General features: G+C 34.7%; 5 protein-coding genes across 11 annotated transcripts in view; 1 reads left to right on the top strand and 4 right to left on the bottom strand.

The window, feature by feature from the left end:
* LOC108749361 (cytochrome c oxidase subunit 6b-3-like) overlaps positions 1-472 on the top strand; it is a 1,344-nt gene extending 872 nt beyond the window's left edge. For both annotated transcript variants that reach the window (XM_018487987.1, XM_018487986.1), the window contains one exon: positions 82-472. In XM_018487987.1, coding sequence (XP_018343489.1) covers positions 82-316 — 235 coding nt within the window. In that variant the 3' untranslated portion in view covers positions 317-472. The remainder of the gene's footprint in view (positions 1-81) is intronic.
* A 139-nt stretch (positions 473-611) lies between these two features.
* Positions 612-9,472, bottom strand: LOC108749450. 4 transcript variants are annotated; one of them, XR_001939370.1, is made up of 8 exons: positions 8,775-9,472; positions 4,738-7,784; positions 4,000-4,677; positions 2,747-3,834; positions 2,372-2,650; positions 1,532-2,227; positions 1,207-1,422; positions 612-1,014 (listed from the first exon to the last, which is right to left on the bottom strand). XR_001939370.1 is itself a non-coding variant. In XM_018488178.1 (8 exons), exons 1-7 carry the CDS (start codon positions 9,007-9,009, stop codon positions 1,323-1,325), a joined length of 6,123 nt encoding a protein of 2,040 aa, XP_018343680.1. In that variant the 5' UTR covers positions 9,010-9,472; the 3' UTR covers positions 612-1,014; positions 1,280-1,322. The 4 variants fall into 4 exon arrangements, 3 of the variants coding, with proteins under 3 accessions (XP_018343680.1, XP_018343681.1, XP_018343679.1); XM_018488178.1 differs by having other exon boundaries at positions 1,280-1,422; XM_018488179.1 differs by having other exon boundaries at positions 1,285-1,422.
* A 971-nt stretch (positions 9,473-10,443) lies between these two features.
* Positions 10,444-11,843, bottom strand: LOC108749368 (soma ferritin-like). The gene is made up of 4 exons (XM_018487999.1): positions 11,704-11,843; positions 11,275-11,446; positions 10,910-11,098; positions 10,444-10,731 (listed from the first exon to the last, which is right to left on the bottom strand). The coding sequence occupies exons 1-4, from the start codon at positions 11,793-11,795 to the stop codon at positions 10,444-10,446; spliced, it is 741 nt and encodes a 246-aa protein (XP_018343501.1). The 5' UTR covers positions 11,796-11,843.
* Positions 11,844-12,340: 497 nt separating this feature from the next.
* On the bottom strand, positions 12,341-13,575 carry LOC108749359 (mediator of RNA polymerase II transcription subunit 21). Of its 3 annotated transcripts, none has more exons than XM_018487983.1 (4): positions 13,494-13,575; positions 13,232-13,373; positions 13,038-13,149; positions 12,341-12,837 (listed from the first exon to the last, which is right to left on the bottom strand). In XM_018487983.1, exons 2-4 carry the CDS (start codon positions 13,271-13,273, stop codon positions 12,455-12,457), a joined length of 537 nt encoding a protein of 178 aa, XP_018343485.1. In that variant the 5' UTR covers positions 13,274-13,373; positions 13,494-13,575; the 3' UTR covers positions 12,341-12,454. The 3 variants fall into 3 exon arrangements, with proteins under 3 accessions (XP_018343485.1, XP_018343487.1, XP_018343486.1); XM_018487985.1 differs by having other exon boundaries at positions 13,232-13,401; positions 13,494-13,560; XM_018487984.1 differs by having other exon boundaries at positions 13,232-13,404; positions 13,494-13,526.
* A 510-nt stretch (positions 13,576-14,085) lies between these two features.
* Positions 14,086-16,577, bottom strand: part of LOC108749484 (histone-lysine N-methyltransferase SETD1) — a 9,900-nt gene continuing 7,408 nt past the window's right edge. Inside the window, exons 6-9 of the mRNA XM_018488245.1 lie at positions 15,630-16,263; positions 15,253-15,474; positions 14,855-15,112; positions 14,086-14,490 (exon numbers count right to left, since the gene is read on the bottom strand). Of these exons, the coding sequence (XP_018343747.1) occupies positions 14,317-14,490; positions 14,855-15,112; positions 15,253-15,474; positions 15,630-16,263 (1,288 nt within the window). The 3' untranslated portion in view covers positions 14,086-14,316. The remainder of the gene's footprint in view (positions 14,491-14,854; positions 15,113-15,252; positions 15,475-15,629; positions 16,264-16,577) is intronic.

Here is a 16,577-nt window from a genome sequence, read left to right as displayed (position 1 = left end):
TATATATATATATATATATATATATAATTGCGGTGTTCATAATTAATTCAGGGATATTTTTTTGTCAACTCCGTTTTGCAGATTTCAGCAACAAAATCAGACGCAGAGATGTTTCGTGATGTATACTGACTTTTATCGCTGTGAGCATATTTTAGGTCAAAATTCCGAAGCATGTACATGGTTTAAAGATGTTTTCACGTCCATATGTCCGCAGTTCTGGGTGGAAAAGTGGGATGAACTTAGACTTACAGGCAGATTACCTTGGCATAAATACAGAACTCAAGGCGATTTCCCCGGCAACAAATATGGCGAATAAAAAGAGAGAGAAATCGATTATGTGGAATAAAATTAAAATTTTATAATATTTAAAACGAAATAATTACGATTATATAAACGATCGTATATATTTTGCTAATTAAGAAAGAGATGTAAAAATTTAAATAAAAGAGAATTAAATAAAGACTATACAATATACAAGACAGGGAGGGAATATATGTAATTAATTTACACTTCAGATAAGAAAAAAATATTTAACTTTTATTATACAGGTACAAGATTTATTAATATGAGGTAACTTATCGAAGTACGAAGAAAAAATTACTAATTGTCCGATGATCCATAATTGCTGGATTTCTCTTCTTTTCAATCTTAACTCTTCTTTTTTTCAGTATGGTCGATAGATTCTTCTTCTATTTATCTTTACCACACTGGTTGATCTTGCAGTTTAGACACTTTTTTTCTTATAATTGTAAAAAATATACACTGGTCGAAATTTTATTTGAACTTTCAATAAAATACGGATACCTCTCGAGATCCCGTAGTAGCACGATGTTTTAAAATAGAGATCTTACATAAAAATGTAAGAATTTTGCGAAACAAAACGATAATTTCGGTCGATGCACTAGAGCCTGCCATGGATGAAGACAACTTACCGATCTTCGAGTGTTAGCTCCGCATAACATCACAACCTGCCTATATTGATATATCTATTTCCTAGAGGATAATCGATGATACCTGTAAATACGAAATCAAAGACATTTGCTTGAAGGAGATGATTAAAACTATTTTTTGTTCTTTCTTATGTGTACGCGACTATCTTACATTATATCCAATATATATATATATATATACATATATAGTGAACAATTAGATTTTAGAAATCAAGATATAATCAAGGAATTAAACGCGTGAGCTTATGATATTTACGAATTGAAATGTTATTAATGTATTGTAAAGTGTGTGATCCACATTGACACATTTGACGAGAAATTAGAACCACCTTACGTCATGTTGAATATGTTCGGTAGTATGTAATTATTATTTCAGGTTTGATTCCTCGACTGGTGAATGTATTGGCAATCCTCGTCCCTGCAAATGCCCATCATTTCGTACGGACACAGAATTCCATGGGGGTTGATGTTCCTGGCGAAAAGAGTAACAGAAACCACAAAAATCCTCAAGATTTTGAGAATAGGCCACAGACAATGGATGATCAAATATCGTATTTATTTTTCAAAAAAGGAACACTCACCTTGGTTTCTTTAAATGTGACAATATCGATATATAAGGTGCAATTTGCCTCGTCGTCGTTGTATATATCGTTGTATTTGTCGTCGTCGTTATTGTTGTCGGCGATGGCGATGGCAGTAGCGGCGAGGCTTTTTCGTTAATCTGTTCATTTTGTTCTGAACTTAAGGAAGCAGTCGCTGATGACTTTAGTTCTAAAGATGCGGCGGGATCAGACTTGTTCGTTCTACTTTCTTTTGTGTGCTCATTATTTTGTTCTGTAGGATTACTTTGGTATAACTTTGGTTCAGAAGATGACACATTATCTTGATTAAGAGTTATGACTTGTTCCTCGTTACAATGATTCGATGCATTTGCTGAAGTTTTTTCTCTCCTTTCTGATGTTGATTGGCATGGAATCACTTGTGAGAAATCTAGTGAGATTTCTGTCGATAAACTCTTATTTTGATTAGATTGTGTCAAGCAAGTATCTTTTCTCGGTTCCGTCTCAACGATCACAGCTTCATCATTCATTGGCTGTTCTTGTGACAGATTTTCCTCAATGCATATATCTTTAGATAAAGTTTCTTGTAACATACTAGAATAGGAATTTTCAGAAATATCATTAGTTTGGAGTCGCTTCTTCTTGGTGAACTGACGCGTATGATTAGCAACCTCCTTGAGTTTATCACTTAAAAGTTGATCTACCGCCTCTGGCAACCTAAAAGAACAATGTTTATAATCAAAATATACACTAAAAATAGAAACGTCAGAATTTCTTTCTTTATTTACATATAAGATAATCTAAATTATTTGTCATTAAATATTTACGCCACATGCATCTGTGGTTTTCATACTTGCGTACTTGTAATTTTTCCCCATGAGTCGGTTACCTAGGGTCGAACAAATTCTGGATAATTTAAAGCAATCGCGTCGTCCATCATTGATCTTTTGACGTGCTGTTGAAACTTTTGGACCCATGCTATTAACGCGATTGCGCTGCTGTTGTAATCTTTCCTCAGCTATCTTTAACTGTTCTTTAAGTTTTCTCACTTCGTTGGCCAGGGTAGTTTGTACTTCCTTCTCCAGATCCCATTGACGAAGATTCCCTGACATTTCTGCTAAATGATCTAAGACCGTATACCTATATCATGTAAATAACATAATTTAATATGAAAGCTCTATTGTGTGTCGCTCTATTATTATAGTTTGTTTCTCTACAAAATTATTGTGTAATTACCGTTTTTCAACTAATTTATGCTCAGTTTCTCTCAAATGTCGCTGTTGTTCCGCTTCTGGAAGACTCGTCAGGAAATCCACTTCTGCTTTAACATCCTTTTTAAGTGTGTCCCAAATATCATTCGCAGTACTATTATCGTCAGTAACTGAGTCAGATTTATGAGAGCCATTGTTGCTATTATTATTGTCTGCAAGTATAGATGTTGATACTTCATCACGATTAATTTCTTGCTGACATTCTGCTTTATATTGAGAAAGTGACATTGTGGTTTCCATCGTCTCCTCGTGTTCACTCGAAAATGAATTTGGAAGTTTTACAGTAGATGCAGTAGAAAAATTACTACTATTACTATCTAAATCATTTAGATTTTTCTCGACTAGATTTTCTGTATTGACATTAGGCTCGATCAGATTTTCATTTTGACCGACGTTTATTGTCATGTCATGTTGCAAAATTGATTTGTCGTTTATAGTGACGACTCGCTCAATTGCGTTCGGCTTCAACATTACTTGCATGTATTTACAATTTATCTCGTCTGTGCTTAATGTTCTCAAAGCAGATCTATGTTGCTGTGTGTCTGTCACGGATTGTTTCTCACGCAAATTCTCGACCGATCTACCATTGACATGACTTGAAGCGGTAACGTTAGTAATTCGAATGCTGAGATTATTCGGTATCGCTTTCTTACAGTTTTTAGTTTGCAAAAAACTTTGTGTGGAATTAGTATGTTTAGCAATATTCATTGAAAGTTTTTTCTCAGCAGATTTACAACATACATTTAATTCTGACATATCTCTCGTCACGTCGTCGCTTTTCTTTCCAACTTCTGTTGACGATTCTTGAGGAGGATTCTTCTCTGGCGTTTTTAAATTATCTTGATTCTGTTTAACATGCGCTTTCTTTTCGCACGATGACAAAGATTTTATTGATGAGCTTGCTACGTTAGTGTTTGATAATTTATTACTGCTATTACTACTACTACTACTGTTACTTGCTACTTTTCTCTGCAGTTTCTTTTCGCGCTCCAAGATTTCCTGCTTCAAACGACGATACTCCTCTTGCTGTGACGCAGGAAGATGCCTCACGGCCTGCAACAAAGTAGAAAAATCTGCAGAACAAATTAAGAAAGTTCCAGTGATCAATTCTTGTTCAGTATAATAAACCTTCAAATTGCGAATCTAAATAATATTAATCTCTTTTATATAAATTACTAACATTAAAGAATAATTAGAGGAAACATGCAATCGCCTTACCAGTGGCGTGTGCACATTAGATGAACCGTTAGCCGTTTGCGGCACATCTCGCTTTGTCGCTTGCGTGGACGAACTGGGTGACTTCGCTGCAGCTGCTGCAGACTGTTCTTGTTCGTTTCTCACCTCACGCAGAAATTTACTCAAGTTCTTTTCGAAATCGGCGGGAATCTCCTGATGCGCCTGATGTTTCTCCGCGACAGAAACAGACTCGTTTTTTTCGCCTTCGGACTCTGTATCCGTATCGGAACCTAAACTTATCACAAATCGCTGAGTGTCAGATGCATGCAGCGATATTTTTGAAGCGTTAGCGTTGGACCATACGTTTTCGCTAGTTTTCGCATTGTTATCAATCTTTCGTAGATTCAGTCTCCTCTTCACAATCATATTTTGATATTTCTTAGCGTTGTTTACCACCTTCGTGCTTGTAATTGCTTTTCTCATTATTTTTTTCGGAGGACTCTTTACCGTATCTAGGCTGGTGCTTCTTTTCCTGCCATTTTGCACCGAGATAGATGCGTCATTAATTTTCTTCTTTATTGTTTCCGATAAAGGCTTCGATGGTAATGGTTTCGACAACAACTTCGACGGCGACGACTTCGATGGCGACGGCTTCGACAGCGACGGCTTCGACGGCGACGGCTTCGACGGCGACGGCTTCGATGGCAACGGCTTCGACGGCGACAGCTTCGACGGCGATGGTTCCGACGGTAATGGCTTCAACGGCAACGGCTTCGACGATAATAACGGAGCATTGTTGCTCACAGTACATGTTGTGTTAATGGTAGATGGCATGGTATCTGTCAATGCTTGATTTAATGCAGATGTCTGGATATTCGTTACAATAGAGTTTGTAATCAGAATAGCTGGAGCAATTGGAGGACTGTTGATATCTGCTGATTTCGTTCGTTTTAAAGAAGCCAATAAAATGGCTCGTAATTCGTCCTCATCCTCGTCAATGCTTTGTCTTCTACTAACGCTTTTAACCGTATCGATGGCTTTGCTAACTGTGTCAGAATTCGAATTGTCTGGCGCGGAATTTGTTGACAAACAATGGGATTTAATTTGTTCTTCTTGTGAATATTCGATGGATGTTAATAGTATTGTGTGATTCTCCATGTCTCTCTTTTCGATCAAAACATCACCAGAGTTGATAGACTCTTGCGTATCAGTGATATTTTGCAATTTCGTCAATTCTCCATTTTCTATTAAAACCTTATGCATACTAGCGTTATCATTGTTCTTGCTTTGATCAGATTCGGTTGCAATGTGATCTAAAGTAGACGCATTCATAATTGTATCTCTATTTACATCAGCATCCAAACATGGGTTCGTTTCATTCTCAAACCATTTCATCCAACGTGTATTTTTCCTTCTGCGTTTCTCCTTTTTTCTCCTTTTCCTCCGAGCTAGAGTAGTTTCATTCGCTGACGACGTAGTAGCGACATCAGTCTGTCCCAGCTCAACTGTTTCATGATCTTCCTTGGATGAGCCTTTTTGATCCTCTGATGTATCTAAAGATTCGTTCACTGAATTGTCGAACGTAGGGAGCGTCGACAAAGCAGGCGCGGATTTTTTCACTACTTGTAATTTTATAGGTTTGAAAATGCTATTCGTGTTTGCGGCAACAACGGTCACCGGTTGCATCTCAGCATTCTTAAAAGTCGGCTCTGGCTCTGACTGCGACTCTGGCAGCGTTTCGCGCAGCTTCTTCAAATATTGTCGCAGCCGCTTATTCGATTTCAGTATTGGCGCGGGTACCAGCTTTCTGTTGATCAACGTAGGTATTTTATTCATATCTTTAGTAACTTCTGGGATACCTTGCATGTATAAAGGTTCCTGTAATGTTTTCTCTATAGCAGCTTGACATGGTGCTGCTTCCATTGGAATGTATTCCATCGCCGGTAAATTTATGTCGTCGCCAATGGGAGAGTTTAATGGATCCACAGATGCCTCCGGAAGATCATCGATCGTTATCATCGATTCATTCGGCGACATCGACTCGGCGTATCTAGCGGCGTACGCCGTTGTCGGAGCATTTGCAACGGAATTAAATGGAGGGATTGTCTGCATTTCGTAGGTGGGTTTATCATTTCTAAATGTGGAATCTACATTCACAAATACAATACTATCCTTGGCAGGTTGCTCCACGATTTGCTGCATCTGAAGAGAAGAAGCAAAAGTGCCATAGGAAGAGACAGGAGGGGTGAGAAGATCCTTGGTCACTGGAAGATCATGCGTATCTGGCATATTTGTTAAGGAATAAGTACCTTCTTGACAACAAATTCCATCTATTAGATCACAAACAACACCGTTCCCATGAGGATTCTCAAAACCTTTTTCGGTTACATCATTTAAATCCGAATGAAAGGCCTCGTTGTACTGTGATGGCGAATGCGCATAGAATTGCGGCTTATTTGGAAGTGCTTGGTAAGGTAAGTAAGTTTCATTATAATAGGATGTGACGTTATTCGTTGCAAGTTCATCCTGTGCGTCGTCAAAGACCGGGCTACCGATGTTCTCGTTTACGTTAATGAACGATACGTCAGATGGCTCGATTCCAAGCAACGCTGTGTCGATAGGAACGTTCTCGGTGATCTTATCGGTCGGCGAATATGGCAACTTCTCTTTCTCCCTTTCGATGTCAGTATCCAAGTCCATGTCTTCAATGTGATTGCTCTCGGGTGACGGTGTGCATGGTGGCGACGCATATTTCAACAGCTCATCGCTAGGCACAGGTATATCATCGAGAAAACTCGAACTAAACGGACTTTCACTGCGAGTAGGTCTCTTGGTCTTAATACCGCGTTCAACTCGATTCTGATGCTTCTTCATGATCGCTGAGTGCAGAGCGATCATACGAAGTTGCAAAGCTTCCTCGTCCTGGTCATCGTTATTCACAGCCAATCTCTTTTCTGATTCTACATCTGCTGATTGCTCCGATCTACTAGACTTTTTCTGCTTTGTCTCTAACGCCTTTTGTCGCAGCAATGCCAGATCGTCCTCATCGTCGGCATCGTCGACTGTCTTGGACCCAATCTTCGATTTTCCCTTGAGGTGCACGTGGTCGTCGCTGCTGACTCTGTTTAGTATATTCATATTCGATAATTTCTCCTTCAGCGACGACGATTCCTTACTACGGTTGACGCTCGGTTCTGATGCTTGAGTTCCTATAGAATCCAGATGCTTCACCTTTTTCAACAATCGCGTCACCTCGCCATGCCTATCGACGTAGGAACGAGTAAACTGCGGCGAGCTCAACTTCGACGGCAGTCTCTTCGCTGCTTTCACGGGTGAGTGACGACGGAGACTACGTTTTGGGGATCTGACCTTTCGCGGTGATTTCTTTAATATCGGAGATCTGGAATGATTCAGCGGAGATCGAGAAGATTGAAACGACGATCGTGCTATCACTGGCGACCTGTATCTTCGAACTGGCGATTTCGAGATCATCTTTGATCTGCCACTTGATCTATGAGTTGGACTTACTTCCCTATATATTTTCGCCTTATTGACTTCTGCTATAGACGATAACATATCGATGGAGGTCGGAGAAATCAATTCATCGATAGTGAGGGATTCATATTCCTTTTTCTTTCTTTTTTTCTTTTTTACTTTAGTCTTTGATCGATTGGATGTATCTGTGAGACCGACAATTTCCATGTCGCTGTCGCTAGAGATTGGTACTAGGTCATCATTTTTCTCTTGTAACGTCGATGCCATGTGCTTTGTTGCAGCAAATCCCGTTTCTCTGACATGGTGACGGTTTTCCTTCCCTTTGACTGGATCTTATAAAATAAGATTAACTGCTACTTGATTAAAACAAGATAGTTCAAATAATTACTATTCTAATTATCATTGAAAGATCATACAGACATATGAATTTTTCGTTATATACATACAGACTAGTATTTATTAAGACTTTTTTCAAAAATAAATCTATTAAAATAGGAATCTGTATAAAATTTCTATCTGATTATATTGTAATCAATAAAATTCACATAACACACTTATCCAAGAGACGTCCTGGGGACATCTTTAAGATTCAAAAGACAAAGGAATTCTGTCCTCTGGATGTCTCTTTGAGAAGAATGTTTTTTGAAGATTTGTACTGTGTGGGAAATTAAAAGCAATATGTAAAATATTGTAGTGACAGAAATCAAAGAAACCTATATCAGAATACATTTCTTAGGGGAATATAATTGTAAAATCATAACAATTATTCAAATCATATAAAACAATAAAGGACTTTTAATATTAAAAACATTTACAATAAAATGATTGTAAAGGACATATAAGAGTCAATTTAACAAAAATGAGTGTAAAAATTATTATTATTATTTTTACATTATTTTGTTAAATCGACTCTTATATGTGCCCTTTACAATAATTTTATTGTTTATAACAATTATTGCTTCTTTGTATTATATTTATATCTTCAAAATCTTTATATATATATATATATATATACATATATCAGAAACAAAATATACGCGTAAATAAATAAAAGATCCAAGAGGAAATATCTTTGAATCTCTTAGATCCAGTTCCATCAATATAAGATTAACTTTATTCTCGGTTTAGCTTACTGTTTCTTAGAATTAGTAAACGATAAAGATTAAATTGGATTTTAAGATTTGGAAGAAGATAAACTTTAAATTAAAGTTAATTTTACATGGAACCAGGCCTTAACTTGAAACACAAGTATGAAATATGATCAAAGAAAAAAGAAACATCTTGAACAACAGATACGAATATGAGGTCCAGTATGACTTTACCTCTCCTGCTCTGGTTCTTAGGATGATACGTTGCGTTACACCAGGTAGCACAATCGCTCCAAGATTTGCAATCAGGGCATGCACGCATCCTACCGACGATGTAGTTATTAGTCAGATGACCCATTCCACCTTCTTCAGACGAACTGACATCCTCCAATGAAATCTCGCCTTCTTCCTTCTCATCGTCCAGGATGTCGATTGTCTCCGTGCAGCCGCTTGACAGATCACTCGCCATCGTACAAACTTACCCGGCAACGAAGAATGAAATTTTATTGTCCCTGCTCTCTATTTCGTTTCTTAGTGAAATCCGCGTGTGAATCACTCCTTCAGACTCCTTTGAGATTAGCTACGTGAGGACACGTTCAAGAATAAAGCAAAGAATGGTATATTCTTTCGATAGATAAACTATATCTACAGGTGGAAGAAAGGAACTACAAAGGGGGGGAAGGAATCACGTATCTTCTCACATCGTCCGAGGAAATTTTTTGTATAAAAAAAATGAAAAAAAAATGGAGATAAGATCGTTTGACGTCCCGGAAATACGTGGCAAATCTCGTTGCCGTGAATTTAATGATGCTGAGACGCAATTAATTAACGTGCACTGTCAGCAATGAGCAATCGCATTTGCAACCTTGATTAAATACCTTGACCCCCCTTGTCGATTGTCCAACTAACACCAACAAATCAACGAAACTATGGCGGCCATGTTCCTTATGTCCCCACTTACATGTGTCACGTGTAATGTATTATGTATGCGTTTTCATTAAATTGTATCGGAATGAGGGAAGATTGAGGACCATATCCGTGTATTGGTTATTGGAATTTGGCTAATCGAAAAAAACTGATATAATATTAAAATTATTCGATTTTCCAAATTGACCAAACTCTAAGGATATTTTCGCACATACACTTACATAACCGCATAAACATATACATAAAGAAAATTATCTAATCATTTTTTTTATAAAGATCGCATGTTAAATATACCCTAATAGCGTTTTCCACTAGAACTAGTGCAACACTGATGCACATTGAGTGCAATTGAATGAAAATCTATTCTATATTTGTTGTATTAATATAAATAATGTAAATCTAATTAATATCCTTCGCTGTCACAAAGACTTCATAACCTTAAAAGGATTTATTAACGCTGAAAATATATAAATAGATTTGCACTCCATTGCACTAGAGTGCACTAATTTTCTCAATAAAAAACGCTATAATTTTCAGTGCTCAATTTTTAAGCATGCTTAATTTCCATAGCATCTAATAATTCTGATAAATCTACAGAGGGGAGGGGCGGAGTGTAACATCCATTTTTTATTTGCATTTACAATAAATCTATTTGTATTACTTACATCTTTTGCATTTTTTGCACTAACGATTATGAACGGCTATTGTTAATTACTTTTCAACCAGCAATGACGATTGCTTTGTTCTGATTGGTTGAAAGTAATCGCCAATCACAATCGCACAATTGTTAGTGTGATTACGACTTAACGAGACTTTCCTTTTCCGCCAATTTTAATCTTGAATACACAAATTTTTTTCGCGCAGACAATTTTATAAAAGAATGCTACAATTCTAAAGAATAAAAGCGATATAATATATATAATATAGGAATATATTTATAAAAAAAAAAAACACTTTTACAAGAAGACATATGTAGTTATTTATCAAACTTTTTTTGCTGAGAGTTACTTCTTAGAACATTTTGAGATTTGAACATGATATGATTCTCGAGTAGATTCTTATCAAATAGAAATCGCGCCAATGCTTGATCTCCCACACCCGACAATACGGTCGTTAATCTTCCAAATTCGTTAACGCTTTTCATCTGATCTTCCATGAAACCGGTGATGATAAAATCACTCGCATTCAGATCACCGTGCTTCTCCGCTATAGCATTTACCGCAACTAGTTTTTGACTAACTTCGATTTCCAATTCCAATCCTGTCTGCAGAAAATTTACATAGACAAAAGAATTAACTTACACATCTGAATAGCTGTTACTAAATGGAAGACTTATTAATTCTTAGGGAATGTATCATATTCTTAAAAAAATATATATATATTACATTATTTAAAATCATCTTAAATTACAACAGATTCGATTGTAAACAAAATAAATTTACTTTGAATGCATGCAATGGGCATTTCCAATCTTGATTTGGCGGCGCTATAGCGCATAAATGCACTTTGCCGCCTCGCATTTTGACATAGTTAACAAATCTCAAGGCATGTTCATGTTCCTCATGATGCATCTGCATAAAGAATGACTCGCAGCCGGGTAAAGCGACATCCACGCGACCGAAATATGCAGCCTGTATGAAATATAAATTTTCATAAAATAGCAATTAAATTATTTAATTTTATAACAAAAGGACACATGTTATAAGGGCAATTTGTAATTATAGTAATTAAAAAAATTAAAATCTATGATTTGTGTAAAATCCTAATTTCTTGTATTTAAAGTTAAAAAAAATTAAAAGGATCGTGCCATCGATAAATAATAATAAAATGCCTTCAGCTCCACACTTATTTGCTCGTTCATAGCAGCTTCGGTTTCTTCGTGGAAATCAAAATTAGCTCTCTCTCCACTTGGCCATTTTGTTGGTTTATCAATGCATACTTCTGTTTGATTACTATTTTCCGATTTTTTTCGTATTAAGCTACATAATTGATGTGAATTAATATAAATTGATGAAAATGTATCTTATGATGTAATGAAAAGGATAAGAAAAAACTAGACAGTACATTGTGCCTACAGTCTCAGAAATTAAATTTTAATATTTTATATAACAAATTCTCTCATAATTTTTAAAATTTAATTTAAAAGAATAAGTTTCTAAAAAAATGGTTTTTTTATATTACTTATACGATTAAACACTTAATACTATTTAGAATCTTGATTTATTAATGTAATTACCTGTAACCTAATTGTCGAATTAGCGAATAAAACTCATGATTGTGAGATTTTAAAAGTTTGTAATAAGGTTTACGAATCAATATTCGCAACATTTTTTAATGATTTTTTAAATTAGCATCAACCTATTCAAATTAATTTAAATCATTTGTAAGTCACGATATGTCATTGATTTGAAACACAAATATGTGTGAACATATATGAATTCAACACCAAAATTTTGAATTAGATTTCAAGTCGAAAAAATAAAGAATCTCAAAAATTGCCATTAAAAATATATTGTTAAATAAGAGAAATAAAACACCAAGAATTGCAGAATTCAAAAAATTTCCATTAGTTTTTCTTTCTTTCATCTACACACATTGACATACATTATAAAATGCTAAATATAAATAAATACAGATTAATTAATGTATTATCTAAAAAATTCACTGTAATAAAACTACTCTCCTTTTCAATGATTAATAAATTGTTTTAAGCTTTAATTTTAGTATATTATTAAATTTATATTTTTATTATAAATACAATTGTACTAAAATATTGTAACACTGTAAATTAATGTTTCATTTATTGTCTTAAGCGATATTTTTTTAAATAAAATGTCATATAATTAGTAATTATAGTGACAATAGTAGTCGTCTTTTATACATGGAATTCATATACCGATTTGATTTTACAGACTGTCAAAATGTTTTAAAATTATAAGTCTCTAGTAAACAATAAATATAATAGCTTACAATAAATCATAAATATGTCATTGATTTATTGAATTAGGTGAAGGATTTGACAGCTGATGTGTATTATTTGAGGACACGGTATTTATAGAACTGAGGGTTTCTTGTTTTATATTAGAAGTGCTAAGATTCATATTAATCACAGTCGTCGACGTAGGATTCTGCATATCTAATTGACTTTGCGCAATATCCTGTAGAGCTGCTTGAATTCGCTGAAGAAGCATCTCCCCTTGTCTTACCACTTCCTCTAATTGTTCACCAGCCTGTTGATTCTCTTGTTCGAGTCTGCTAAGGCTGGCTACTTGTAGTTCCTGTGATGATTCTTCACTCGGCAAACTCTCTATTAATGTATCTATATCTTTGGCACACCTTGCAATGAGATTTGCAAATAAGGCAGCATAATCTAAAATAGAACTATGATTTATAATCAATGTGGATATTTAATCCTAAATAAATACAATCAATTTTTATATACTTGTAAAAGTATTGTAATAAAAATTAATCCAGAACATAAATGATCTATATGTATAAAGGACTGTAAAATTATTGTATGTACTAAAGAGTAGTATTACGTTATCAATGTGTATTGAAACATGTAAAAACCTTCTTGAGATTGATGTGGCTGCGGCGTACCAATGCGATCAAAACCAGGAAATTTACTGGGCGTAGAATACTGTTGTAGAATACCAACGCTGTTGCAAAAATGTTCTGCTTGCTAACACAAAATCGACAATTAAAATCATTAAGATACCAAGATAATAAACATATGAGACAATAAAATAGAAATATTTTATTACCTGATTTATAGTGTCTTGCAACTGTGTTAGGCGATCTGCCATAATATCGAATTAATACGGATCACTTGTAATTAATTTAGATAATGTCTCTTGTAACATTCATAAGAATCAATAAAGGTAAGAGTGCAAGAGTTTACCCCACCTGTCAAGACAATTCAAAAATCTCAGCGCTTCTTAAAGAAAAACAATATAATCGATTAAAATATCACTTTATTTTCTATGCAACCACGTTATCATAACGCACTCGAAATTTTGTTTATACCTGTTTATTGAAAAAGACGTTCTAAAACAACAATCTCAGAAAACGGTAAAAACAATCATAATCTAACCTCCACACTTCCATGTTTTCAGCGCCACCTAGTTGCTAGCCAAACATATATTTAGGTTTCCTAGTCTTTTCCATAATTCCTAGGGAATTAAAAAAAAGTTTAGATTTAAGCTGGCTACCTTTTTTGCAAAAAGAGCAGGCCACCTATCTAAAGCTAGAAAAACGTAAAAGTAGAAACAGATTTTTGCATCATTCTAGCGTAATGCACGAGACACATAAGACTTTGTGCTACTCTAGATGAAACAATGTGATTTGAATTTCTTTAACTTTTATTATAACTTGGAAAATAAAACTTAAATCTATGTTCATATAATATTCTTTTCTCATTTTATATCTCAAATTTACTCTCTAAATTATTGACATACAATTGAGAAAATCACTCTGTTTATAATACATTGAGAATATTTACATTGTTTATAATTGTATACATAATTGCACTAAATACAATGTCAATTGTATTTCTGTTAATATTATTTATCAATTAACATGTTTAGCAGTCGACGATAAATATAAAATAAAACGCTGTAATATAATTCTACCATTAGATGTAGTAATGATTCAGACATTTATCTCACTTTTCCAAATATCAAAGTCATATACTGGATCAGAAGGGTCTCATAATAAAGTAGGAAGAACGCATCTTAACATAATTTAGCATTTTCCATTGCATTTTTATAAAATGTTTACATGGGGAAATATTTACAAAAATATGAGTAGGGTATGATGAAGTATGAAGACAGGAAAAAGAATGAACAATTCAGTTGAGGGTACCACGGCATTGAGGAGCTCCGCAAAGGCAAGGGATTTTGTCATCCTCCAATGGGAATTTATAATCATAAGTAATTTCTTCATTAACTCCTATCGGTTGTTTACTGTAGATTACGATTTTCTTTTGGCTTTCGATCGTGATTACTTTTGCATAACAATTTGGCTAAAAGAAATAAAGATTTGATAACCACAATATAAAATATATATTACACACACACACACACACACACACATATTATGTAATAATATTATAAATATATTACTCTGCTTCTCTTACTTCAAGATTAATTAATATTGAGTTTTGTTATGACCATATTAATAAACTAGAGATTAAGATTGGAATATAAATCAGAAGAAAGAAAACTAATATCAATATTTTTATTAATTCATTAAGTGTTAATTTTAATTCAGATTATAATTTTCAATTTTTTATGTTCAAATTTCTCTATTTTTCACACATATACACATACAAAATATATTTATCATATTGCATAGCCAGTCAAGATTAAAAAAATAGAGTGACTTACATTACAACTGTGATTTATAAACCTCGCCAAATTGCCGCATTTCGTCGCATCGATAATTGTATCTAAATCGATGCGGAAGAGGTAAGAACTTCCAATTCCAGTGGCCTCGTATTGAGCTTCTCGTAGATCGGCTACAACCGGTCTAACCATTTGTCCAACATACTCGATAACCATTTCATCGGCCGCGATTGGTTCCATGGCGAACAAGCCCCAATCGTGAATACCAGATTTAGCAAACTTCAATTGCTTTTTACGGAACTAAAACACAAAATATATATTATGAATTAAAATATTATCGATATTAATTATATCGATATTAATAGATATATTGAATTATATATATATATATATATATATCACTGCCTATGTTAATAGATATTTTGAATTATATATTCTACCTTTAATTGATTAAACTTAAGGAGATCACTGTCCGTATCAATTCCAAAAGCTGTTAATAGTCGGCGTTGATTACTTCGTGCCTCGCGTGACAATGCTTGCATTTTGCCAGTCAACGCTTTAGAATTATTTTTTGGACCATTCATTACACCATCACCTCCACTGTAAGAGCCGCCGCTGTCCTCCACATCATTACTGCGCTGTATACTTTGAGCATAATGATGCTGCAAAAGCAAAAAGCATGATTTGCTGCTTTTCTATAGATTTCTATAGCTTTCTTTGATAATAAAATAACATTACAATATAAGCATGTCTGAATTTTAAATTTTTTTTTAGAAAAATGTACTTTTACAAACATATCAGATATATAATTTTTTACTTTATGTTTAGCCTTCTCCCTGATGTCAACTTTGTAATATCCTTCCGTTCTAGCGCTTCCACTCGCATGCAATCGGAGTTCGTCTCGTTTTCTCTTTTTCGCGGGGCTCGGTACATCCGTCGGCGAATGATCAACCCAGTGCGTATCGTTCAACCAGTAACCTTGAGTGTCATCCGCTAATAAAGCCTCATAACTTCTTCTCAAATATTCTACATCCTCTGAGTCTATTCCCCTAGTTAAAAACTCGTACAAAATAGCCATTTCTGACATAAGATCTCGTTCTTTGTACGTGACAGTCGGTTCTGGAACCTGTTTAGGAAGCTTATCGTATATATAATCATTTCGGATATTTTCCTTTTCTCTCACATGATTCTGATTGCTGTGTATTTTTGTATATTTCTTAGATTTCTGTTTCTCGGTTTTATGAGTATTATCTTTCGATTTCGCCAATTTAACAATCTTTGGATGTTTTACTTTTATCGAGGCTGGTGGTACTCGTATCACCGGTTCCACCGGCTCAGGTTGTGCAGGTGGCAACGAATACGAATGTTCCATATACACCTGCGAAGCCTGAGAACCAGGTGAACTTGGTGTCCGCTGTCCATTCAATCGAAGCTCTGTCTCCGCTTGATACCTATATAAATAATATTGTAATGTTATAATTTAAAAATATTTAACCATAGCGAGTTTAATCATTGCTCCGAGAGCAATTAATGACGTCACAAGTTCTATCTCTTTGGTTTCTGACCATAATAATTCTGACCATTAGGTACTAAATTAAACTTAATTTCCGCGGCTCACATTTAGATGACGCTAGTTATAGATGTAATTTACTTTGACATCTCAAGCTGACTGCATTGTAGAGATTAGAAATTTGTCAACAAAATTCAGTGCAAAAAGATTCATTTAAGCGGACAGTGCCATTTTTTGTTATTAAACACCGAAATA

Source organism: Trachymyrmex septentrionalis, unplaced genomic scaffold, assembly GCF_001594115.1.
Source record: "Trachymyrmex septentrionalis isolate Tsep2-gDNA-1 unplaced genomic scaffold, Tsep1.0 scaffold29, whole genome shotgun sequence".
Lineage (NCBI taxonomy): Eukaryota > Metazoa > Arthropoda > Insecta > Hymenoptera > Formicidae > Trachymyrmex > Trachymyrmex septentrionalis.
This window is presented reverse-complemented; position numbering and strand designations above follow the sequence as displayed.